Source organism: Drosophila serrata, unplaced genomic scaffold (genome assembly GCF_035046125.1).
Source record: "Drosophila serrata isolate PLE 108 unplaced genomic scaffold, ASM3504612v1 contig_275, whole genome shotgun sequence".
Lineage (NCBI taxonomy): Eukaryota > Metazoa > Arthropoda > Insecta > Diptera > Drosophilidae > Drosophila > Drosophila serrata.
In genome coordinates this window covers 1,233,427-1,257,213 of record NW_028257173.1, presented here as the reverse complement: position 1 = coordinate 1,257,213, position 23,787 = coordinate 1,233,427, and the positions used below count along the sequence as shown (strand labels likewise).

Sequence of the window (23,787 nt, the reverse complement as noted above, 5' to 3'; positions counted from 1 at the left end):
TCCCACTCCAATTGGAAAATGTTTCGGTCCCCAGCAGTGAAATGTTTACAAGCAATTTAAATTCCAAGAAATTCAGTAATTTATATATATTTTTAGTTCATTCCATTTATTTGGATCCTTTCATTAAAGATACTTAATGTTTCGGTTAAATCCCTGATTTTAATGGTTAAAACGAAACATTCTACCGAAAACCGAACTAAATAATTATCCGTTGCTGTTGTTCAGATGTTGCTTGCCAGTCACACAAAACCGCGTGCAGACCAAAATAAATAGTCTTTTAAGAGTACAATCAATGTTTTTACAAGTAATTCACTAGAGCTGGAATACAGTTAATCTAAGAGCGAATCTCCTCCTCCTCGCTGGCCGTATGACCCGTGACAGGTGCTGGAACTGTGGTGGCGGGCGTCTCGCCGTCGGCAGTCAGGACTTTCTGCAGATTCTCCGGCTTCACCAGGCCATGAGCGTCCGTGTAGTGCATGAGATCACATATTGTGGGCGACTCGACGACCAGGATGTACTGGCACGTCTTCGGCTCCAGCAGATACATGGACACGGCAGTACCGCTGGTGGTAACCGGTGTGCAGGTAAGCTTGACGTCCACTTCTCGGGGCAAGCCAGTACGGTCGCAGTGGGTACCCTTGCCGTAATGATGCCAGATGGAGGATGTAAAGCCGGCACGCCGGGCGCCCTTATCCGGATTGGAATTGGCCCACTGGCGATGAGCTTCCTCGGAGAAATAACCCAGAAACAGCTCCACCTCGCTGTTCTTGTCCTTGTGGAACTGACGTACATGACGTCCGTAGCAGAATTCATACTTCCACCAGCCGTTGCCCTGCAGATAAGGTAATATTAACTATAATCACAGATAATTTGGGGATCTTCTTACCCCAACTAAGCAATTCTTGCCCGAAACGAACTCCTTGATAGGCGTCAGATCGGTGACGGGAGTGGGAACAGAGCCGCCGGCAGTTCGGCTTAGCAGAAGCTTTTGGTAGTCGCCGTCGACCTCGAGGTCTCCATTGCTCATCATTTCCAGAATGATTTTATCCACATCTCCGCTGTACTTGAAGGTCACCATGTCGCCATCAGCCTTGGGCCAAAGCTTAGCAGGTGGCTTGCTTTCCTTTTCTTTGGAGAGGAGTAAATCGGCCTCAGATTCAGCCCACTCACTTAGCTCCAAACGAAGCATACTCAGTGGTCTGTGGGGCTCAGTTTCAGAGTTGAAGCACTTGATAGACAGCTCCTTCGTCTCCTCGGCATGGAAGGCAGGGATGACGCACAGCGCGGAGGTGAGGATAATGGCTTCGTAATTACACGAGGAGGTCTCCTTGAATGAGTAAATATCGTCCTTGCCATGCGGGTAGCATACATAGCGCACCATTGTAGTTCGGGGAGCATCGATAATGTCGCACATGGTGCCGTCGTTGAACTCCATCTCGAAGTAGGGATATCGGGTGTTGTCGATCTTGAGGGTCTTGTACTTGGGCTTGCCGCCATTCTTCAGTTCAGCCGCCCAGGCCTTGCTCAGCATCTCTGTCTTGTCGTCACCCCACTTGCCCAGGTAGTATTCTTGGAACTTGATGTTTTTTCCCTCACGCTCTTCATGATACTGACGGACATGATGTCCGTGGCAGATTTCATACGACCAATAGGCCTCGATGCGGTACGAACAAGTCAGAGCAGAGAAGATTGGCTGCAACAGGCTAATAGGAGCTGGCGAAAAAAGGAAGGAAGAGAGTTGCAAAGGAATTCTCAAGAAAAACACACGAAACTTACACAACTCCGGCTTGTCGGACTTCTCCTCCTCCTTCTGGCGTTCAAATGTGGGAATCAGACACTCGTACTTCTCCTTGTCTGGTGTGTAGAACGTCCGCAGCTGATTGCCCAAGTCCTAGGCGGTATTAAATATTGAATTCTATAAATTTGATAACGTTTGTCCTACTCACTGGTTGTCCAATCAAATCCGGAACTTCAAAGTCAATTTTGTACAAAATTGAATCGTCAAAATCTTTGGCTTCGTGGGCTGCCGCTGCAGTGAACAGGGCCAAAACCAGGGTTAGTTTTATTAATCTTCTTTGGACGCTATTCATTGTTGCTGAATTTTTAACACTTCAAACGATTCTACATCGGTTTATTTTATTGCAAACAAAAAATATTTGTTAATAGAAGAGCTACGTGTTGTTTTCTTCCAAAAATAGTGAACAGCTGTAGCTCCCTGTAGCCGTTGCACTGTGAATGCGCATCGGGAGAAGAAGAAGTCACATACTTTGTTTGTGTGAATGCTTATTTTTTAAAAATTTAAATATTCAAAATGTGACCGTTATTTTCTTAAAAATTGTTGAGATTTGCAATATATTAAAAATACGATTCGTTAGTTATATTTACTTCCATTTAATAATGATTCTTGTTCCTCATCAACAGCCTCTTTGTATCCCTAGAGATTGAGTGATAGCGAGAGCGCACGAGAGTAAGAGAAAGCTATCCCTTACACTCTTATGCTCTCTCTCACTTTCTCTGTTCTCTTTGCTCGGGGACTATAAATACAGGCGCTGCTGCCGAGCTGGCCTCATTCTGTTCGCGCCTCCCCAGTGTTAACATCTAAAGTGATGGTGGTAGTGCTTTTCCCTTCGACTCGAAAAATATTACCCTGCCAATGGATTACATGTGGATAACCAGGAAGAAGCTCTGGAAGAAGTAAAGCAATGACGTGTCCTCTATCTCTAGATAGAGTGAAGTCGCACTGGCCTCATTCTGTCCGCAGCCTCCCCAGTATTTACATATAAAGTGATGGTGGTAGTGATTGCCCTTCGACCCGAAAATATCACCTGGCCAATGCAATACATCTGGATAACCAGGAGGAAGCTGATACTTAATTGAAGTCACCACTGGAAGGAATTTAGCAATGACGAAAAAGGATAACTATGTGTCTTCCACTGTGGTAAGTCTTAACCATGACTATTATTTCATGCATATAGATGTTATAGGAGGGTATCAGTCCTAGGTCAATAATCATCTGAGCAAGCTATGCATTTATTTTCCAATTAGTTCACCTATTGCCATGGACCCCAATACTTAATTTTAATTTAAAGTGATACATCAATTTTGCTTAAGGGCAAACGTATACTAAATGTTAACAGCCCAACTTAATTATAAATTATTCATGAATATTGATTTTTACCCTTACGATAATTTTCTTTGGCCCCAACTTTTGCTACATTATGATACACTTGTAGGGTATTATAATTTGAGTCAGAAGCTTGTAACGCAGTGAAGGAGTCATTTCCGACCCTTTAAAACATATATATTCTTAATCAGCATTAACAGCCGAGTCGTTTTAGCCATATCCGGTTGAAAAACATTTTTTCGAAATTTGTTAGATTTTATAAAAAAGAGATAAGGGGTGTTACTTCGTTAAATTGTCAAAAATTTATAATATAGGAAAGGATCCCGAATTAAAATAAATGCTTTATTGCCTGAGTTATGCATTTTTTAAACTTTGATTTTTACGAAAAAATTGTCATATTGATTAATATTAATTTAAGGAATGCGCATATATTTAGCTTATGATCGATTTACGATACGTGCCTATAATGCAATTACAAACTGCAAGGTATATAGGCCTTGGCTTTCCGAAGTTAGTTTCCTTTCTTGTTAATTACTGTCATTATATATGTATTATAAAATAAAAAACAAACTAAAACCATACATATTTTCAAGTTTCTTTAATATTTGGTTTATTTAACTTCCATTCCCTTTTTCCCATATTATTCAAAGACTAAATATTAAACACAATTTAAAAGTTATCTTCAACATTATTATATTTTCATTAACAATTATCGCGTATGATTACAGATTCCCTATCTCATGCCCGTCGTCGTGTCTGTCGTTTGGCCTGTAGACCAGCCAGGCTCCTTGGTCTTGTCATGATCCAGAGGCATCTTGTCGATGGCATCCAGAATAAATTTGACGGAGTGCGCCGTCCGTGGAATCCACTCCATGATGCGGGAGGCGGTCGAGACGGGCGGTGTGGTCGTCGCATCACCGTCGTCCACGAAATCGGCATCGCCGCCAGACAGAGAGCGAACGCCGCCCAGATAATCCGTATAATCGTAGTCACTGGTCAACGGATTCACCTTGGAGTAGTAAATGGCAGCAAATGTCGAGTAGATGATCAGCAGTGCTGTGCCCACCTTTGGATTAAGGATGCGGAATAAGGTAAGTCCAACGTTTTTATTAAAGTAAATTAGCTGAAATTACCTGAAAGACAGCCCAGAATTTGTATGAGCCCTCTGTGATAACGAAGTCATAGTAGCCTTTGAGGGGATCGCCCTTGATGTAACGCCCTTCGCCCACATCCGTGTCCGCCTTGTCCTCCGTCTCGGCTTCACGTCTCTGTCGCAAACCTCGCACCGATCTCAAGCTGGCCTTCTCACCCTTGCGTGATTCCACTTTAGCTGACGATGGTGTTACCATCTCAACTTTCTCCACCTTCTCCGGCTGCTGCTCCTCCTCCTCCTCGGAGCTATCTGGTGCAGAAGTCGTGGTGGAAGTGGTCGTGCTGGTAGATTTTGTGGTTGTTGTGCTGGGCCTCTTGCCCTGGTTCTTCTTGTCTCCTTCCACTCGCTGTGGTTTCTTGGAGTTTATCCTCGTTTTCTGCTGCTGCTGCTGACGTAGTCGATCCTTCTCCGCCTGCTTCTGTGCCTGTTCCTTGCGATACTTCTCGGTGCTCTGCTGATGGCGCTCGCTAACAGCGTTCCAGGCGCTCATCAGAGCCTGATATAGATCCCAGATCTGCTTAAGACTCTTTAGTACGGTGACCAGTGTGGACTCGCTCTGAACTTGGGGGGCTACCGCTGTCTCGGGAGCAGGCTGAGCTTGTTTGGCCATCTGTGTTTCCGGGTGTGGAGGCGGCTGGAATCCCATGGGATAGTCGTAGACCTCATCGTAGGCAGGATAGGGGGATCTAATAGTTGAAAAGCAAACCAGTATTTATTAAATAAATCAAATGTTCTATTTAAAAAAAATTGGCTATTGGTAAATTACGTATAATATTGTGAAATTGTGTCATAATAATGGACAAATAAACATAAATAATATATATTTATGTATATGTACCATTTGTGAATCTTCGAACTGCGTCTCATTTGTTATTAATTTATAATATGCACTCGACTGATATGGAATTTGCAGAGTGTTTTCATTCTCATTTTGATTAAATATTGCGGGTTTTTTGTTATTTCTTTTAATTTTATTTTTTACTTTTAACTTTTATAAACCGAATACCGAATGAAAATAGAAAAACCTACTAGAAGATTTTAATTCAAAGCGATTTTATGCAAAACAAATAATAAAGATAACTTCAAAAACTCGAAATTGCATACCCCTTCAGGAAATCTATCATAACAAAGCCAAAAATGCATTAATTTTTATTCGGAAACTTTTCCTATGCTGGTTTTTTATTAGGTTAATAAATCTGCATATTCAATCATTAATTTAAAATTTTCAAATTAAAAAAAAATTAAATTTAATTCAGATATAATATATGATTTATAGGGTCGGAAATGACTCCTTCATTAAGTTTTAAGCTTCTGACTTAAAGTCAAAGATAGTCATAGTTGGGCTATATCTGCCATCAGTATCTTTAAAATCCATATTATATTAAAACTGGGTATTGTTTGGTTCCTATTTCTTGTATAGTTTTAGGTGTAGATAACTTACCTGTTGGGTGTAGCCTGCAGCTTCCTGTTATTCCCCTCAGCCGCAGGATGAGTGGCCACTGGTGCTGGTTTCTTTGAGTATGCCCAGGGAGCGTAGAAGGAATCATAGGGACGAGCCTGAGACGCCCTGCCCTCTTCCGTCTCTTGCGATGATGAGATATCCTCTTCAGCTGGCTGCTCTCTAGACTCTGGATAGGGATATCGTCCTGGTCCATAGTCGTCCGCCACATCGTAGTAGGGATCCTGTTCGTAGGAGTCGTCTCTACTCTGAGGCGGCCCGTAGGCATCTTGACGCTGTCCCATCACGGGATCCATGCTCTCCGCATTAACTACCACTGCCTGCTGCTCCTCATAGAAGTTTCTGCTCTGTCCATGCGCCATAGGCGGAGATTCCGTGCCATTGCCAACTTCCCGAGCAATTCGCTCCACGGTTGCGACTTCCGTATCGTTCTCCGCACCTGCCTTGAAATGATTCCACATGCGCGTGAGGATCAGGAGATCACTCTGACCGGCAGCAGTGTTCTGTGCGCGTCCAGCTTCGATGACAGCCACCGCTGTAAGGGTAGTCACAAATAGGAGCAAAGTGATCACTAGAAACCAAACTGGCGACAGACGCCGCGGCGTCTTCGCTGACATCTCTTCGTAGGCTGACATTATTCGTTTTACACTATTGTTTTCTTTCTTATCCGGAGCGAATCCTTTTCTTCTATCACTAGGAGACACGGCACGGCCAGTCGGCTCGGAGTTTAATCGTCAACTAAACGGACAGTCCCAAATACTGCTCCAGAAAAACTCCACCTTTGCGGATGGTGCTAATGGTGGACATGGGCATATCTAGAACATCGCCGTAGTAGTAGAGCTCACTCTTTGAAAGGTGCTAATCCATAGGCCGCGTGCATCATCGTTATTGGGCCACTGCTCCAGTTTCGATTTAACGGTTCATCCGACTCCGAGTGCCACTCCAATTAGCACCATATCCAGTACTCTCCACAAACCGATCCGATTCGATCTTCTGCTCCATTCATTTATGCATAATCTCAGACCACAAATTCGTTTTTTTCGCGGTGAAAGTGTGCAATATGGTTCTCTTCTAGGAAGATGGGTGAAGGGGGAACCCGAGTCTAGGAATTTAGGAGCTCGTAATTGGATAGTACGGTTCTGTGGACCCATGGAGCCATCGTGGTTCATCGTCTGTCGTGTGGCACGCGTAATCACGATCTTTGGGGGGCTTACATATTTACGACTACAATACACATCTTCACAGCTTCACAGGGGGCAGCGTGTGTCTTTCATTATGGACCGAGAAAGCAATCCATTTCTACAATTAAGTTATCTTCTGGTAAACAACAAATAAGCACTAAGTAGCAGGTTTTATCCTAGACGACAAAAAAACAAGAAAGAAAGTTAACTTTGGGAAAACAAAGTTTGTGCAGCCTTTGCTGAATTTTTAATCTATCATAACTTAGCCAAAAATTCATTAATTTTAATTCGGAAAGCTTTACAATATTAGTTTTTATCAGGTTCAAAAATCTACATACTCAGTTTAAAATTAAAAAAATTGAAATTTTTTCCAAAAACATAACAAAATTTTCAAAATTTTGAAAACAATTTATTTTAACCGGGCATGGCTAGATTGATTCAGCTGTTGTTACTGATCAAGAATATATATTATTTATAGGGTCGGAAATGATTCCTTCACAGCGTTACAAGGTTCTGACTAAAATATAATACCCTGCAAGGGTATAATTAAGATTTAAGGGTATTTCATTTAGCTGTTGTTTAATATTAATAACTCTTACTTATAGAACTTTAATAACAAATGTCTGAACATAACATTTTTCCTACCTAAAATATATAAATATAAAATAAAAGGGCTTAAAACATATGGTAGATTTTAAAAATGCTTTAATTCTTCATTTGGGCTGTAGAATCTAAAGATATAGATATGATAAAATGTAGATACATATATTTTATTATAATTTAGGGTAATTTGCTTCGATTTTAAAACAAATTGCACAATTAATAATTCTTGTACTTCCACAAGAACTGTCATAGGAATTTAAAAGAAACATCTACCATAAATTTATGTTTTCTTTTAGCTTGATTTTAATTTTGAATGCCTAAAATGATTACTAAAGAGAAAATGAATCAATTTGTATTACCAAAGAGTAATAAAAAAACATTTACTTATGGTTGGCAACTTCCACTGACTTCTAGATCTTACCTGAATTTCTAATGCGTCATTTATTTACCGGCAAAACGCACCGAGCCAAACTAGTTTCGTTACCCTCAAAATTGTTTACACGATTTTGTTTAGTGAATTTATCACTTGTTCTCCTCTAAAAAAGCTCTGGTCGTAAACTTTTTGTTATTTGTGTTTGTTGTTTTGTTTGAAACCTTCGAGTTGTTGATAGCGTGTCAATGTCCAAATCATAATTCAGTGATATTCTAGTTTCATTAAAATACAATGGTTAAATTCTAATAGATTTTATTAAATAAATAACAATATAATTTCTATAAAATCAGTTATGTATAAGAATTTTGATATTTTTGAATAGATTCATAGATTTTCGGAAAGATTCCATTTGAAAGATGAGGCAATTTCCAGAAACTTCGGAAACTGATAGCAAACTTCCAGAAACAATTTAATGAGTAATAAAAATGCAATTTTGACACAGATAAAACACATCGTGAATTTCGGTTGGTAAATATTTGTCATTTGTTGGGGATGATTAACATTCGGCAGAAGCATATGTATAGCATATAGGAAAACCACCTGATCGAGAGTCTGTTTTATTGTTTACCAAATATCAACAACGCAATTTAAAAAGCCGGCAAATGCCTCAAAGAGAGTAGCCCAAGAGAGGGAGAGTGGCATTAGAGTGGACCTTTCTAGAAAAGTTTCATCAATCTATTTATGTATTACATTCATATATGTTTGTATATGTTTATGTTTGTTTATTTGTGGATGCGTGTTAATGGAAAAAAACAACGATGTTGTAAGTTTCCACATAAAATGTAAAAATACATTTTAAGTATAGTGGAAAGACTATAAATTTTGATCAATATGCATAAATGCACTTCACTTTCTCATTTACACAAGCTAACTAAAACCGGAAGGTGTATTGAGCATGACAATGTATGCATGTAAGTTAATTAAGCGTGTGTAAATTGTGAACTTTCAATGGAAGGTCGCGGAAACATTTCCGTTTCTAAAATACACACCGTATTTCTAAATGTGAATCGCAAGTGCATCATACATATATACAAATATACATAAGTATATATGTGTACGATATTGCAGTGGAATCGATGACACTAAACAAAGAAAAACAAAAACTCTGGTGCAATTGCAGTAGCGATAATCGAGGAGTTGGGTGCAAATGAGTTCAACTAAAAGGCTATAAATATGTTTATACGTGAGCTTGAGGCGCACCAATACACTGTCAGCATTGGAAAGCACTCTCACACGTATAGTGCATACAAATACCTTGCTGTAAAAGTATAAAAAAAAAGAATTGCACTTTAAAAATACACACATCATTCAGTTTTGGTTTTCTCTTTATTTTATAAGTAATACCTAAATCAAACTTCATAATTTGAAACGCACTAATGCTTAGCAACTAAAACGTGTAAGTCTGAATTAGTTTAGGAATATTTAGAAGCTAAGAGTAGATCTGCCTTTTTTTGAGTTTGTGAAATTATAAGCAAACTAAAATTATTATAAAGTTCACAAAGTTTTGCGCCGCATGAAAACACAATGCAATTCCTAATGCAATATGTATTCCCAGGTGGCTTTTGTTGTTCTCTCTCTTCTCTCTTTCCTTTTCCTTCTCCTTTTAGCGACTGCTGTGATTTTTCAACCTTTTTTCTCGTTTAAATTCGAAGATTTCTTTTCTCTCGCACCTTCCCACGCGCTGCGTTCTCCGCCGCTCACTTTGCGTTCCCGTTGCCGTTCCCGCTCCTCCGATGCCCTGCATCAGTTCTTGCAGGCGGCCGCCTTCTTGTTGTTGTTGGTGTTCATAAGCTTTGTGAGGATTTTGCGGGAGTGTCCAGAGGGATCAAAATGATTGGTGTGCTCGGTGGCCTCCTTCTTGGAGCGCTGCTTGCCGCTGTGGCCAGAGAAGATGTGCTTGTCATGGTCGAAATTGTAGTGCTCGTACTCATCAAAGTGTGCCTCGGACATGGTTGTTGATTTCGTTTCTAGTTTCTTGCAAAATTAACTGCGTTCTTTTTTCCTTTCTTCTGCTTCTTCTTCTTAGTTGCAAAGTTGCAGACTTAACAAGATTTTCCAGGTGAGTCGCTGATTATTTTTCACTTTTCGCCGAGCGAACGGAATTGAAGTTTTTTCGGCCGAGCTGCGTCTTTTTATACCCTGGCGAGCTTTTTTGGGCGCAGTGGAAAGCTCTCTCCGACAGAGCTGCCAGACTGGAGTAGCGAGAAACATTATTGTTGATTTAAATCCAATAATTGATATAATTTGCTTATCGTATGCAATGTTTAAAACACTTTTACCAAAATCAACATAAAATCTAAGCTAAATTTGCAGTTTACTGCTTTTTAAGCCATCTAAATAATTGGCCAACACTCTGACAACCCTTGAAATGCTCTCTTCCGCTGAGAGAGACCAATCAGCTTGTCAATTTTTGCTGCGCAATTTAATTTTTTGTTGTTTACAAACTGCGCGGTAAACAAAAAAAAAAAAAAAAAACAAAAAACATACACCGCCAAACATATTCTTTGCCTTGCCCATTTATTTTAATTATTTTCGAATATTTTCATAATACACACGTTTCTGCAGCGAGTGGAAAGTGTTGTTATATAACACCACACACATATTAGCCCCCAAGCAAAAGACCCCGAGAAGTGCATTTACCCAGAAATATCTTCTTCATAGGCGGCCGGGGCAACGTGAGGGGCGGCACATCGCCGCGCTTGGAGGTGCGTTAGAACCTGATCGATCGGCTGACCCAGTTCCTCCCTCTCAGTTCCCGTATAGCTTCTGTTTATTTCAGAATTACTATCGCACCACAGAGCTTTCCGTTTGTTTTGGTCTAATTGTTATTATAGAAACACATCAGTTACGTAGCGCTCAGGTGCTGATAAGGTCGGAACTCTCGCTCGGGTTAGTCATTGGTTCTAGAAACAACGCAATAGGTTCTAATCACTTACTCTGATTAGATAAGATAAAATAGAACTACTGCCCCCAACATTGTAGAATCTAGAAATAACCTTCCACAATTTATGACAATGTTGTTTACAATACATTGGCAGCCATTTAATTACTTCTTAAATGTTTCAAAACATAAACTAGATTTTAGTAGCTCCTACAAATATTTACAGTATACAAATGGTGCGTTAATCATTCTTAATATAAACACCTTAATAACTCAAAAATATTTATAATCAAATCATTTTGCTTCGTTGCATCCTGCTACCAAAAGGTATAATTTTTTCCCTATTAAATTGATGATGCATCAGAGATCATTTAATATTTGTGTATCATATTATCAATATTTTCATAAATTCCTTCTGTAATCAGATAATAATGAAGCTAATCATTAGCCTCCTGCTTTGATTACACCTTTTCGACAGTCTCCTTTGGCAGTAATATTTTCAAACGCCTCTCGGGGTTTGTTTCCTTTTTAAGCTTCGACTTGACGACTTCCTTGGACTGTTTCTTCTTGGGTGATGGCACAGTCTCGATAATGGGCAGGTCGAAATCGTCGGGAAATGAGCTGTCCACCGTCTCAGAAAGTTCTAGTTGCACCGCCTTTTCCGTGTGCACACGTTGAACGTGCTCCTTCATTTTATCGGAACGATGACTACTGAATCCACATAGCTGACACTTGTAACGATTCGGACCATTCTCCGTATGCTTTAAGGCATGGCGCTTGAGATTCTTACTCTGGCTGAACTTGCAACCACAGATTTCGCAGATAAAATCCCGGCCCTGCTTGTGCGTCTCGATGTGCAGCTTGAGGTTCTCTTTGCGATTGGCGCGATGCTTACATCCTGGAACAGTGCAAGCGAAAAACTCACCTGTGTGGAGCAGTTTGTGGGATTTGAGGGCCTTCATGTGGGTAGTGCTGTAGCCACAGACGTCGCAAAGCATTTGCTTCTCTGGATTATGCACCAGTATGTGATTGCTGAGGCCTTGCTTCCACTTAAAGCCCTTTCCGCAGTGTGGACAGATGTGTGGCGTTTCCGTAGAGTGCTTGGGCTGATGGACGAGTAGCGCTGCCCGCGTTGTGAACCGAATCCCGCACTGCAGGCAGAAGAAGGGCTTGCGCAAATCTCCGGAATGCCTGCGAAGATGTCGGTCGTATTCTCGCCAGTGAAGGAATCCCACCTCGCATAGGGAGCAAGTAAGGTGCGAGGGCTCACAACTTCCCATATGCTCGATCATCTTCTGTACCGGGTAGCACTTGAAGTCGCAGCCAATGCAATAGTTCACCTTACTGCTAGATTTCACAGCTCTGGGGTTCTTTAACTGAAAATGGACATGGTGTCATTAATAAAGACAGGAAAATGGGTTATGTGCATGTCCTACCGCACCTTAAAGTAGCTCTGCTGATTCTCAAACACGTCCTCGGATTTCTTCACCGGATTCTCCAAGCTTAGTTCATTGTCTCCGGGAACTATAATCTCTGAAGCTTCGTTCACTTCTCCCAAAGGCTGCATCTGGTAGAGGTTCAGCAGCTCGGTGACTGCAAGTATTTGTGCCAGTTCCCGGAAGTGTGGCTCGTGCTCTTTGGATACGGAAACAATGTCCTCGTAGAAGAAATCGACAATCGTATGCAGGCATTGAGTGCAGCTAAAATTGCGGATGGTGATCTTCAGAGGGTTGTGAATGGAAAACTGTTGTTGCTTCTGGTTGGTGTTTATCAACTGACTCTGGGCGGCTAAGACGCAAAAGTGGACCCTTAAACTCAGGGCATCGTCGGAATCCAGCTCGAGGAGCAGATCACAGAATTGTCCCGTTCTCCGCTGGTTGTTTAGATAATTTGATACCTTGGAGTGCAGAGGTTGATGCAGTGTTGGCAGGGAATGTATTGCTTGAGAGTGCAACATGTCTTTTAATGATTTATAATGTAAACAACAAACAAAACAAAATAACTAAATGTTAGGGTTTCAAGACGCCGAATCAGCTGTTAAATGGTGTGGTCAAGTCACGTATTTTTCAAAATACTGTTTTAAAATACTGAATAGTATTTTCAGACTGTTATCTGTTGAGAGCTTGCTTTTCAAATTTTTATATACACATTTTAATTTGTATTATTGAGATTCTAAAATCAAATAAATAAAGACAATTAAAATGTAAATTATTTTATTTCAACGATCCCAATAATAATGATTTTTGTTTTATCTGCCATCATTGAATAAATATTAACTAATTTAAACAAAATTTTCCGATTGTTCCTATAGAAGATATATGTATGTATATGTACATATATGTATAGATATATACAATCCACCGATTCGCCATTCTCCGACTTATATACTAGTAAAATTATATAGAAGATTAACTCCATAGTTTCAATCAAATAGTTTGCTCTTAAACTTGTTCAAACAATTCACGCACATCTGTGCATATGATTCTCAACTGGTTCTATCATCCCCGGAACGAAGTGACTGCTGCCGAGCAAGTCTCAGAAATGTGTTGTGTTACAAAAGTTGCAAGTCATTGTTTATTAGTGTTCATGGATAATTACTGGTCTTTGATACTTACTGCTCATAGATACTTCCTGGTCTAAGTTACTCACTGTTCATTGATACTTATTGATCAGACATAATTACTGATCAGAGTTCCTTACTGGTAATAGCTACTCACTGGTCATACTTACTTAATGTTTATTGATACCTACTGATAATAGTTAATAACTAACCATAGTTAATTACTGATCATTGTTCTATAAATCGTCCGATTTTTCCTATGTCAGGTATATATATGTATATATATAGTCCACCGATTCGCCATTCTCCGACTTATATAGAAGTAAAATTATATAGAAGATTAACTCGATAGTTTCATTCAAATAGCTTGCTCTTAAATTTGTTCCAAAACAAATCACGCACATCTGTGCATATGATTCTCAACGAGTTCTATCATCCCCGGAACGAAGTAACTGCTGCTGAGCAAGTCTCAGAAATGTGTTGTGTTACAAAAGTTGCAAGTCATTGTTTATTAGTGTTCATGGATAATTACTGGTCTTTGATACTTACTGCTCATAGATACTTCCTGGTCTAAGTTACTCACTGTTCATTGATACTTATTGATCAGACATAATTACTGATCAGAGTTACTTACTGGTCATAGCTACTCACTTGTCATACTTACTTAATGTTTATTGATACTTACTGATAATAGTTAATAACTAACCATAGTTAATTACTGATCATTGTTCTATAAATCGTCCGATTTTTCCTATGTCAGGTATATATATGTATATATATAGTCCACCGATTCGCCATTCTCCGACTTATATAGAAGTAAAATTATATAGAAGATTAACTCGATAGTTTCATTCAAATAGCTTGCTCTTAAATTTGTTCCAAAACAAATCACGCACATCTGTGCATATGATTCTCAACGAGTTCTATCATCCCCGGAACGAAGTGACTGCTGCTGAGCAAGTCTCAGAAAAGTGTTGTGTTACAAAAGTTGCAAGTCATTGTTTATTAGTGTTCATAGATAATTACTGGTCATTGATACTTACTGCTCATAGATACTTCCTGGTCTAAGTTACTGACTGTTCGTTGATACTTATTGATCAGACTTAATTACTGATCAGAGTTACTTACTGGTCATAGCTACTTACTGGTCATAGTTACTTAATGTTTATTGATACTTACTGATCATATTTAATAACTGACCATAGTTAATTACTAATCATAGTTCTATAAATCGTCCGATTTTCTCTATGTCAGGTATATATATAGTCCACCGATTCGCCATTCTCCGACTTATATAGAAGTAAAATTATATAGAAGATTAACTCCATAGTTTCAATCAAATAGTTTGCTCTTAAACTTGTTCAAACAATTCACGCACATCTGTGCATATGATTCTCAAATGGTTCTAACATTCCCGAAACGAAGTGACTGCTGCCGAGCAAGTCTCAGAAAAGTGTTTTTACAAAAGTTGCAAGTCATTGTTTATTAGTGTTCATAGATAATTACTGGTCATTGATACTTACTGTTCAGAGTTAGTTTCTGGTCATATATACTTACTGTTTAGAGTTGCTTGCTGATCATAGTTAGTTACTGGTCATAGATACTTAATGGTATAGCTACTTACTGCTCATTGTTACTTAGTGCTTATAGGTAATACTTATGAAAGACATGTACTGATCCTCTACATTTAACAACCGTAAAATATATGGTCATTGAAAAATATTTAGAGAAAATAATGTATATTTGTTTTATACTCGACACTCAAACTGAAAGCTGCCGTGTTAAAGCCACAATTGAACCCATCTCGCCCAATCTCTCCGTGGATCAGGTTTTTTTTTATTTGAGCTTCAGTTGAGAGGCGAAGCTGGGATCGAAACGACCTAAACTAAGTCGGTCGGTCGCTTAAAATTATAAATTTATATGTTTACGCGTTCCGGAGTTGAGCATAAATAATAGTAAAACAGGCTATTGTTCAGTTGCTTCCTACAGGAAGTACATATATTTACAAAACCTCCGGAATCTCTTTGTGTTCTTAAAACGAACGTTTCACTGCCAATTAAGACCGAGTGCGAATAAATAAGATCTGATAATTTATACATTCCTGAGAATTTTCCCGCGCCCATTGTTTGGGGTCACAATTGTTCTAGTTACGCAGTCATTGAACATGTTAGATGCAGTTTGTAGGCCAAATCAAACTCAAATCTATGGATTAATTACAGGGGAACCTAAGGGAGAGACAGAGAGACTTCATTTGAAAAGTATACAAACCGATATATTTTCGAGGAAGTCTCTATATTTACATTACAATTTCAACACAGACTTTTCTCGCCAAGCTCTCTCGGTGTCAAGTTCCAATTGTTCGTACTGGTCGCCCATAGGAACCACTTACAGATAAGATCCACCTGGAGCTTGGGGTCTCGGTCCATTAAGCACGGAACTCTCGACGCAAACGGTTGTGATCTCTCTCGGGGTGTCGTGATTACTTTATTGCTCTGATTCCGATCCGCTGATTAATGCCAGTTGCAATCAGTCTGAATCAGTATTAATTCAATCAGAGGACGTGAAATATGGTGGGAAAAGCGTTCCTGCTGACGTTGACGGCGCTGCTCGTCTCCTGGTCGGAGGCACAGACGTATCGCTTCGAGGATCCGAAAAGCCTTAAGCTTTGGTTAAGCATTAGTGCGCGCAAACGATTCCTGGAGGTCTCCTGGCGCAATGCACCCGCGAGGAAAGGCGACCGTGTTCTTATCACCACTCAGGAGGCCCATGTCTTTCAGAAACGCCTCCGTTCCGTTGGCACACCCTTGGCAGCCTTTCCCCGTGAAGAGGGTAGTGGCTCGGAAGAGGGATCAGGGAATTATGTGCCCATTAATGGCTACACGGATCCAAACCAATCAGTTAACCAAGAGTTCTGGGTTGCCAACGGCGGAGAGCTGGCCGTCCTGGCTGGGCTTCAACCGAATGTGGGTCTATCCACGCAGTGGTTCACCACCGGAGTGCCCTTCGACTACGAACTGTCCAAGAATGTGACGGCGCAGACCCACTGCTATGGCTTTTGGGCCAGTTACATTAACGAAGAGGGGGACATCCTGGCGACAACCTGCCTCAAGGCTTATCCCCGTTGGATGAACGACCTTAAGTCCAAAATAGGCGAACTCCGCCTGCGGGATCTTTTCATTCCCGGGACCCACGACTCCGGCTCGTATCGGCCAAATTTTGATCCGCTGCTCCGCGAAAACCTGGTGACCAAGTATGCCCTTACACAAGACGATGACATTCGGGGCCAGCTGATGCATGGAGTGCGCTATCTGGACATTCGAGTCGGTTACTATCGCAATTCCCCGGAACAGTTTTTCATATATCATGGGATCACAAAGCAACGGCCGCTGCAGGAGGTCATCAACCAGGTGCGGGACTTTGTCCACGAGACCAACGAAATAATCATATTTGGACTTAAGGAGTTTCCAATTGGTGAGAGAAAAAATATGTGAACTTATTCATATAATACAATGTTGTTAATATGTTACAGGTTTTGGCAAGGGATTGGGAGTGCATCGCCTGCTGGTTTCCTATCTGCGGGACCAGTTCCAGGACCTCATAGTCCATCCTTCGCTGAACTGGAGTGCATCGCTTCGTGATATTTGGGCCCGCAAGCAGAACGTGTTCCTGGCCTACGAAAAACAGGCCATGCTGGATGAGTTCCCAGAGACCTTGTTTGGTCCCGTGGACCAGCGCTGGGGCAATGTACAGACTTGGCCGCGTTTGGAGAGATATTTGCGCAACATCAATGAGTTCGATGTAGCGTGAGTTTTGTCTCGATTAGATTAGATTCCCATTTATCTTTTTCCTTTGTTTTCCCGCAGACGATTATACAGTCGTCCGATAGCCGATATGGCGGAGTTGACCCCAGAGACCTGGGACGTCATCCTGGATAAGCATGGCGGCCTACGCAAAATGGCTGACAATGTGAACTGGCGGATTTCACTTCTCTACCGAGATGAGTTGGGGACTCATGCAAATATTGTGGCAGCGGACTTTATACGCGGCACAACCCTAGTGGAAACGGCTATGGATTTCAATCTTCGTAAGATATACGAAGATGCTTCAACGTAGGAGAGTGGGTAAGGTTAGGTTTACACCTAAAAAATCAACAGATTTTAAAAACATGGTCGTAAGGTGAACACACTGAAGGCAAACCACTAGAAAAAGAGGCCTTAATTTCTTTGTGAAATTTGGTTGCATTCATTTAGATACAATTTTAAAATCATTTTAATTTAAGAGCTATTTCTGGGACATTCCCTGTGGCCCCTTTTTTTTTTTTGTAAATTCAGATAAAGTTTTAATTTTATATATATATTTTTTTTTATCGATATTTACTATTTTTATAAAAGGAAAACACCAAAAAGAAATAATTGAAATGCACTTCCGAATTGTTTGCAATTATACATTTAATTTGCTAAGCGATTAAGTTAAAAAACATCAGTATAACATATGTTTATTATTGTACTGCTGTGTTGTTGCTTCCCTAAACACGTCACATTTGATAGATTGTTCCCATTAAAGCGTATTTCCTGTTTATGCTAAAAAAGGAATCAGGATGAAGCACCTAGCCGTAAACTATAAAGTAAACTTTTAGTGGGAAGTAAGCCGAAAATGCCTTCTATTTTCGTGTAAAACCTGTTAACTAAGGAGCTCGGTTGCTCAAATAAATATGATTAAACTATTACAAACACCAATCGATGACGCCGATTTTGTTTTGAGGAATGCCAAAATGGCCTAACACAAAAAATATCATACAAATGGCGGTAGGGTTTATCCTCTTAAAACTTAAAACTGATTTAAATCTCAAATTTAATAGATTTGAGTTTCATAATTTGTCTTCATTTAGTATTTTTGAATATCAAATACGAGTGTATGAACTAAATGCGCCAAGTTCTTCGTGTGTGAGTTCTGCATATTCTACTTTAGAGCCTCGTTAGATTCAATGACGGTGGTATTGAAGATGGCCCGGCAAATCTCTACTACAGAGTTGGACAGCCGTCCGTAGCACTTGGGCTTCTTCTGCCAGGCGATGAAGATGTAGTAGAAGGGAATGCCAGCCAGGGTGATGCCGATGCCAACGAGTAGATTTCCAGGTTCATCCAGATTCGGAAGGAGTACCAGAGCCACGCAGCTTACCATAAATATTATGGGCAGCGCGAGATTTACTTTAATGGGACGCGGCAGGTCGGGCCTGGAAAAGTATAAATACATTTATTATTTATTGTTTAAGATGTTGATCAAGAATGAAGATATCTTTTACTGTATAAAACTACCAACCTCTTGTGCCTTAGCCACAACATTCCGGCAATACTGGCCACCACTGAAAGCCATAAGACCGAGCTGAAGTAGTTGATCAACTGGTATACATTATCCGTCAGCAGCATAAGTAATGACATCAAACACTTGGAGTAATATATATATGGATATTGATTAGTTTATAGTTCCCGAGAAATATGCAAAATGCCAAGCCAAACTTACGGTGAAAATCAAGGAAGGAATGGGAGTCTGCTGCTTAACGTGGAACAGCTGGAAAAACTTGGGCAGATGTCCCTCCTGAGCACCAGTAGCAAATAGTCGCGCCGATGTGAATAGGACTCCGTTCACTCCGCCAAAGGTGCTCAATGCCACGAAAATGGGAACCATAAAGGCCAAGGGTCCGAAGACGCTATTACCAAAGGTCACAGCAACGGCCAATGAACTGAGCATCTCCGGCTTGCTGACCACGGCAAAATAGGCCAAATTAACCAGAACATAGATGCCCGTGACCAGGGGCATGGCTATCCAAATGGCACGCGGCAGGTTTCTAAAACGAAAAATTATTGTAGTTTAACGGATAATTATGACAGACTTTGGGTATTTCTAGAAACATTATTTTCTTTAACAATGGAAAATTTTAAATTCGTTAAAAAGTTGCGTCAAATTGGGATATACATATGTACATATGTATATAAAAAGGAGAATATTTATTTTCTGTGCGAAAAGGAACGTGCTGTTTCCATTCTTAGCTTTGGCTCTTGTTGGGGGTGGAGCACTTAAATTGATTGCTGCGTTTCTCGAGAGCAAATTGAATTCGTTAAAGGAAAAAAGGAAAAGCTGAAGGCAGCATCCTACATACATCCCTCCCTCCCACTCAGCCGCATGACATCAAGGACGCTCAACAAGTTTCAACTTGTTGCTGCCTGCGCATGACGCAAACGGCATGACTAGGATAAAGAATCCTTGCCAAACCATTTGTCATGTTTGGAAAGAGAATCAGAACCGGCCCCCTCACTCACTTGTATGGATCCTGCAGCTCCTCGGTAACAAAGTTCAAGTAGTTCCAACCGCCAAAGGCAAACAGACCATTGTAGAAGGCATAGCCAATGTTGCGAGCGGTGTAGGTACCCTCCCACGGATTGTTAAAGTTCTCCAGCTGACCCGTGGCCATGTAGTAGAGTCCGGCCAGAATAATCATGATGAGGGCCAGCAGCTTGCCCACCGTGAACACATCCTGCACCTTCATCGAGACCTTAACGGACAGACAGTTGATGGCCGTGAGCAGAGCTAGGGGAATAGGGGAGGAATAATTAATGTTGCACAGATGGGAGGGAGCTTTCCCTGGACGCACTTACTTAAACAAATAGCTGCGAGTAGCTTCACGGCACCCTCAGGTGGATCACAGTCCTGGAAAAACGGCTTGGCGGCATAATGGGCGAAGGTTAGAGCCACAATGGTCTGTAAGAAATATTTAATTGATCACAAATTAAATTGTAACAGAATTAAATCGTAAATTCTAAGTCAGTGAAAGTTGTTGTCAAAAGTTTTATTCCGTAATTGAATTCAATTCTGTTCGAAGGTAGTCCGTCGTCGTCACTTAATAAAGTTTTATTTATTTGCCTCAACAACCAATCAATCAAAACAAATAAATATTCCGTAATTCAATTGATGGACAGCACACTGACCTGCGTGGTTGGCCGGATGATGAGCAGAGCTATCCACAGCCGCAGGAAGCCCACGAGTGGACCGAAGGACACCAGCAGATAGGCATAATCTCCGCCAGATCTCGTGATGCTCGTGCCCAGCTCGGCATAGCAAAGAGCTCCAATGGTGGACAGAATCCCACATGCGGACCAAATCAACAGAGAGCTTCCCACAGATCTAGAAAATATATACACAGAGTAAATAAATAAACAATCTTGGAAGGGTGATAAAATAATAAATCTACTTTTAAATAAAACTTGAGCTCTCCAAGCGTGCACAGTAAAATGTAAATAAATAACCAAGAAACTAGCTTTCAAATTAAAAGTAAAAGTGTTTTGAAATAGTAAATAACAATTAGGGCTTAGAATAAAAATAGAGAACTCTTGTCAAGTTTACAATTTCAATTAACGAAGAAGTGCTAACTTTAAGCTATTGAATTAAGTAAGACATATTAATGTTAATCAATAAATCCATGCATTATTAAATTAGTTAAAGTAAGTGTCTGCACTTGAATAATTTATGTATATTTATCAATTAACTTTTTTTCCTTAAAGAAACTCCCATAAATTGACTAACAAATGTGTTTAATAAATTATTTCCGTAAGTGGGAGCTTCCGACATTCGTATGGAATTTTCGCCCAACCTTTTTGTTTATCAATAATTTGGAACTTGACACGCCTTCTTGTAACGCTTATTAAACTTTAAAGCTGACGCAATATTTAAGCAAAATTGCGAGTGAGCACTTTGTCAAGGGAACAAAATCGACAACTAATAAATTTCTCTTAATTGGTGCGACAATAAAAACATTAATTAACAGTTAAATTGACCTTTTTTTGTGAATAAATTGAATTAAGGATGATACTATATACATATCTCATAGACACTTACTCAGTGTAGCGGAAGACTCCAGTGGGGGCTATGAAGATGCCCGATCCGATAATTGTACCCACTATTATGGCCACACCATTGATGAGGGTCAGCTTCCGTTTCAGGACAATTTTCTCCTCCGCATCATCACCTGCTGGAGCAGCTGAACTGCGTCCGTTTGGCTCCACCAGACTGGTGGTCACTCCATTGGCATATCTGTCCGTCATGTTGCTTGGGGGCTGAAGTGTGGTTCTCCTCTAGCAGAGAATAGCTGGCATTGCCACTGGAAAGTGAAAGGGGAAGACTAAGTCTAAAACTAAAATAAATGCCATTTTATGGGAGGTAAGCCGCGCGTTATCACTGCAAACGAGAGATATTCCAGCACGTGCAATAAACCTGTTGACTTTCTTTATTGTCTTAATACTTGTCAATTGCAGCCTTGACTTGTTCGCTGTTGCGCTGGCACCGCAAACTAATCTCCCGCTGTCACAGACATAAACTTTAATTATGTTTTTTCGACACTATCTCCTTCATTCGCAAACAGAACGAAGCTTTAAAGTGCGGCATGAGCATCGGGGGAGGGGGGTGAGAGGTATGAATGTGCGTGTGCCTCCGGCGCCGCGTGCTAATTTTCACGGTTTCGTCATCGCGAGGCAAACTGCGACGCGTGGCACTGAAAAATTTGCAGCTGTAGCTGCTGTAGTTTTTATCGCGTTTCTGTTTTCCTTTTTGCAACGTTTCGGAATGCAGTTTTCGTTGATTACTTCTTCGGCCTATCTTGTTTTGCTGTAAATCACGATTTATTACCTCAAGCGCGACACAACGGAACGGCTTCAACTGCGAGCAGCGACTGTGCGTTGGCATCGAGACCGGCATTTTCATACTAAAGCTTATTTCAACCCCAAAACGACTGAGTGTGACGCGTTTCGCGCGTGTGCGTCGTAACAAATTGTAAAAGAGAGAAACAACTCTCAAAACCGGAAATTGAAATTGAGAGTTGAATTGATTGTTTACAAATGCAAATGTGTCATTGGCATTGAAATCGATATGTTAATATTTGTACCTTTGAAAACAGGTGCAGGTTTTTCGCATATGACAGATAAAAATAGAGCAAAACATCCCGCTTAAGATTTGAATGCAGATGATTAAATAAATCGTGAATGGAATTATCGATAGTCGAAATAATCATTGAGTGACCGACTACTACGTTTTATTTTCCATTCAGAAGACGTGTGTAAGAAAGAAAGAAAACTAAATTTGTGCGGAGCATTCTCGATCTAAAAGATTTGTATTAATTTTGTTTGTATTATTCATCTTGTACCTGTTTTGATTTTGAATAATCGATAGCTGTCAGTCACAGCGAAACGTAGTCATTTGGTTGGGCCGTCGATTCATCGCATATACGGCCACACTGGCCAGTATTTCTTTTAAGTTTTTGTTTTGGTAATTGCACGTGTTTCATTTCAAAGAGATTTAAAAACCAGCAATGTCGGACAAGTAAGTGTTTTAAAACTGCGCAATAGAGCTAAACGTTACTTAATAAACTCGTTTCCGTTCCCAGATACGCAGTACCCAACAAATTGCCCGGCAAAACAGTCTCTGTGCTGAGGCATCGCAAGAGGCGAATTCGGCAGGATCAGTCGGTCGTCGAGCAGAGGATAAGTGATCGCATCAAGCGCCGCAATGCTCTCCACAATCACCACAAGTTCCGGCGTGCCGAATCGTTCGTGATGGGTTACCTGAAGGCCGAGCGCACGGCCAAGCGAATCAAGCGAACGATATTGCGTACCAACGTCACAGAGCAGAGTGCCGAAGCTGCCCAGGATTCCAACCCGAAGCTGCTGTTTGTGATGCGACATGCAGGCAAGAAAATCTTCGACAAAACCACAGCTGAAATCTTTAAAACACTGCGCATGCCCCAGCGTCATAACGCAGTCTTCCTGGAGAACACCAAGGAAAATCAGCTGCTGCTGCGTGTGATCGAACCCTTTGTGGTCTATGGAAATCCCTCGCTGAGCACCATTCGTGAGTTGGTCTTTAAGAAGGGTTTCGCCCGCATCAATGGAAAGAAAACGGCCATTCAGTCCAACACAATGGTGGAGGAGCAGCTGGGGGAGAAGGGTGTTATCTGCTTGGAGGATATCATACACGAGATCTGCACTGTGGGACCGAATTTCGCGGCCGTCAACGAGTTTCTGTGCGCCTTTATGGTATGTTTTCTTTACATTTCGGTATATATTTAAGTATAAATGCAAATTTATTCTTTTTGCAGTTATCGAGTCCTAGCAATGGGTGGCAGAAGAAGGTCTCCGTCTCGTATAAACGCGGTGGCGAATATGGCGACCGTGGCAATGCCATCAACGAACTGGTTGCCCGCTGCCTGTAGAGACCTTAAGCTAGTAGACTCTTTAGTGATTGTTCAATCTAAATAAGCCGTATTTACACATTAAAACAGAAACATGCCTTAATAATATTTCTTTTTTCGTTCCTTTAGAACGTTAGTTCACTGTAAGTCGCCCATAAA

The 23,787-nt window shown here is 40.7% G+C and overlaps 7 protein-coding genes and 1 long non-coding RNA gene across 13 annotated transcripts; 2 read left to right on the top strand and 6 right to left on the bottom strand.

Moving 5' to 3' along the window:
• Nucleotides 1-87: 87 nt before the first annotated feature.
• On the bottom strand, nucleotides 88-2,255 carry LOC110184950 (endoplasmic reticulum lectin 1). Its single transcript, XM_020953598.2, has 4 exons — nucleotides 1,947-2,255; nucleotides 1,777-1,891; nucleotides 887-1,713; nucleotides 88-832 (listed from the first exon to the last, which is right to left on the bottom strand). The coding sequence occupies exons 1-4, from the start codon at nucleotides 2,088-2,090 to the stop codon at nucleotides 335-337; spliced, it is 1,584 nt and encodes a 527-aa protein (XP_020809257.2). The 5' UTR covers nucleotides 2,091-2,255; the 3' UTR covers nucleotides 88-334.
• PLCXD (Phosphatidylinositol-specific phospholipase C X domain containing) lies at nucleotides 1,710-18,130 on the top strand. 3 transcript variants are annotated; one of them, XM_086835004.1, is made up of 6 exons: nucleotides 1,710-2,467; nucleotides 2,547-2,938; nucleotides 3,853-4,215; nucleotides 15,713-16,865; nucleotides 16,924-17,197; nucleotides 17,258-18,130. In XM_086835004.1, exons 4-6 carry the CDS (start codon nucleotides 15,962-15,964, stop codon nucleotides 17,505-17,507), a joined length of 1,428 nt encoding a protein of 475 aa, XP_086691130.1. In that variant the 5' UTR covers nucleotides 1,710-2,467; nucleotides 2,547-2,938; nucleotides 3,853-4,215; nucleotides 15,713-15,961; the 3' UTR covers nucleotides 17,508-18,130. The 3 variants fall into 3 exon arrangements, with proteins under 3 accessions (XP_086691130.1, XP_086691129.1, XP_086691131.1); XM_086835003.1 differs by lacking the exon at nucleotides 1,710-2,467 and having other exon boundaries at nucleotides 2,634-2,938; nucleotides 15,773-16,865; XM_086835005.1 differs by lacking the exon at nucleotides 1,710-2,467 and having other exon boundaries at nucleotides 2,762-2,938; nucleotides 16,172-16,865.
• On the bottom strand, nucleotides 3,801-6,398 carry LOC110184969 (uncharacterized). The gene is made up of 3 exons (XM_020953617.2): nucleotides 5,719-6,398; nucleotides 4,258-4,963; nucleotides 3,801-4,190 (listed from the first exon to the last, which is right to left on the bottom strand). The coding sequence occupies exons 1-3, from the start codon at nucleotides 6,369-6,371 to the stop codon at nucleotides 3,858-3,860; spliced, it is 1,692 nt and encodes a 563-aa protein (XP_020809276.2). The 5' UTR covers nucleotides 6,372-6,398; the 3' UTR covers nucleotides 3,801-3,857.
• Nucleotides 9,261-10,040, bottom strand: LOC110180503 (uncharacterized). Its single transcript, XM_020948180.2, has one exon. The coding sequence runs from the start codon at nucleotides 9,901-9,903 to the stop codon at nucleotides 9,697-9,699; it is 207 nt and encodes a 68-aa protein (XP_020803839.2). The 5' UTR covers nucleotides 9,904-10,040; the 3' UTR covers nucleotides 9,261-9,696.
• On the bottom strand, nucleotides 9,261-13,407 carry Plzf (Promyelocytic leukemia zinc finger). Its single transcript, XM_020953601.2, has 2 exons — nucleotides 12,276-13,407; nucleotides 9,261-12,210 (listed from the first exon to the last, which is right to left on the bottom strand). Exons 1-2 carry the CDS (start codon nucleotides 12,789-12,791, stop codon nucleotides 11,296-11,298), a joined length of 1,431 nt encoding a protein of 476 aa, XP_020809260.2. The 5' UTR covers nucleotides 12,792-13,407; the 3' UTR covers nucleotides 9,261-11,295.
• LOC147643387 (uncharacterized) lies at nucleotides 15,366-15,880 on the bottom strand. 2 transcript variants are annotated; one of them, XR_015272176.1, is made up of 2 exons: nucleotides 15,695-15,880; nucleotides 15,366-15,619 (listed from the first exon to the last, which is right to left on the bottom strand). It is a non-coding gene; the product is annotated as an uncharacterized LOC147643387 (long non-coding RNA). The 2 variants fall into 2 exon arrangements; XR_015272177.1 differs by having other exon boundaries at nucleotides 15,366-15,639; nucleotides 15,695-15,755.
• Nucleotides 17,677-22,463, bottom strand: JhI-21 (Juvenile hormone Inducible-21). 3 transcript variants are annotated; one of them, XM_020953651.2, is made up of 8 exons: nucleotides 22,327-22,463; nucleotides 21,285-21,546; nucleotides 20,378-20,573; nucleotides 20,048-20,150; nucleotides 19,712-19,979; nucleotides 18,915-19,239; nucleotides 18,714-18,838; nucleotides 17,677-18,627 (listed from the first exon to the last, which is right to left on the bottom strand). In XM_020953651.2, exons 2-8 carry the CDS (start codon nucleotides 21,488-21,490, stop codon nucleotides 18,354-18,356), a joined length of 1,497 nt encoding a protein of 498 aa, XP_020809310.1. In that variant the 5' UTR covers nucleotides 21,491-21,546; nucleotides 22,327-22,463; the 3' UTR covers nucleotides 17,677-18,353. The 3 variants fall into 3 exon arrangements, with proteins under 3 accessions (XP_020809310.1, XP_020809308.1, XP_020809309.1); XM_020953649.2 differs by lacking the exon at nucleotides 22,327-22,463 and adding an exon at nucleotides 22,071-22,255; XM_020953650.2 differs by lacking the exon at nucleotides 22,327-22,463 and adding an exon at nucleotides 21,688-21,921.
• Nucleotides 21,988-23,734, top strand: RpL7-like (Ribosomal protein L7-like). The gene is made up of 3 exons (XM_020953652.2): nucleotides 21,988-22,760; nucleotides 22,825-23,473; nucleotides 23,536-23,734. Exons 1-3 carry the CDS (start codon nucleotides 22,750-22,752, stop codon nucleotides 23,647-23,649), a joined length of 774 nt encoding a protein of 257 aa, XP_020809311.2. The 5' UTR covers nucleotides 21,988-22,749; the 3' UTR covers nucleotides 23,650-23,734.
• The last annotated feature ends 53 nt before the right edge of the window (nucleotides 23,735-23,787 follow it).

Coding starts and splice junctions, on each gene's coding strand:
- LOC110184969 (XM_020953617.2), bottom strand. CDS start 6,371: ATGTCAGCCTACGAAGAGATGTCAGCGAAGACGCCGCGGCGTCTGTCG. Junction 4,964..5,718: donor CTGCAGGCTACACCCAACAG/GTAAGTTATCTA, acceptor TTCAACTATTAG/ATCCCCCTATCCTGCCTACG. Junction 4,191..4,257: donor AATTCTGGGCTGTCTTTCAG/GTAATTTCAGCT, acceptor CTTAATCCAAAG/GTGGGCACAGCACTGCTGAT.
- Plzf (XM_020953601.2), bottom strand. CDS start 12,791: ATGTTGCACTCTCAAGCAATACATTCCCTGCCAACACTGCATCAACCT. Junction 12,211..12,275: donor ATCAGCAGAGCTACTTTAAG/GTGCGGTAGGAC, acceptor GTCCATTTTCAG/TTAAAGAACCCCAGAGCTGT.
- JhI-21 (XM_020953651.2), bottom strand. CDS start 21,490: ATGACGGACAGATATGCCAATGGAGTGACCACCAGTCTGGTGGAGCCA. Junction 19,240..19,711: donor GAGCTGCAGGATCCATACAA/GTGAGTGAGGGG, acceptor TTTTCGTTTTAG/AAACCTGCCGCGTGCCATTT. Junction 18,839..18,914: donor TTCCTTCCTTGATTTTCACC/GTAAGTTTGGCT, acceptor TATTACTCCAAG/TGTTTGATGTCATTACTTAT.
- RpL7-like (XM_020953652.2), top strand. Junction 23,474..23,535: donor AGTTTCTGTGCGCCTTTATG/GTATGTTTTCTT, acceptor TTCTTTTTGCAG/TTATCGAGTCCTAGCAATGG.
- LOC110184950 (XM_020953598.2), bottom strand. CDS start 2,090: ATGAATAGCGTCCAAAGAAGATTAATAAAACTAACCCTGGTTTTGGCC. Junction 1,714..1,776: donor GTCCGACAAGCCGGAGTTGT/GTAAGTTTCGTG, acceptor TTTTTTCGCCAG/CTCCTATTAGCCTGTTGCAG. Junction 833..886: donor GCAAGAATTGCTTAGTTGGG/GTAAGAAGATCC, acceptor CCTTATCTGCAG/GGCAACGGCTGGTGGAAGTA.
- LOC110180503 (XM_020948180.2), bottom strand. CDS start 9,903: ATGTCCGAGGCACACTTTGATGAGTACGAGCACTACAATTTCGACCAT.
- PLCXD (XM_086835004.1), top strand. CDS start 15,962: ATGGTGGGAAAAGCGTTCCTGCTGACGTTGACGGCGCTGCTCGTCTCC. Junction 16,866..16,923: donor ACTTAAGGAGTTTCCAATTG/GTGAGAGAAAAA, acceptor AATATGTTACAG/GTTTTGGCAAGGGATTGGGA. Junction 17,198..17,257: donor ATCAATGAGTTCGATGTAGC/GTGAGTTTTGTC, acceptor GTTTTCCCGCAG/ACGATTATACAGTCGTCCGA.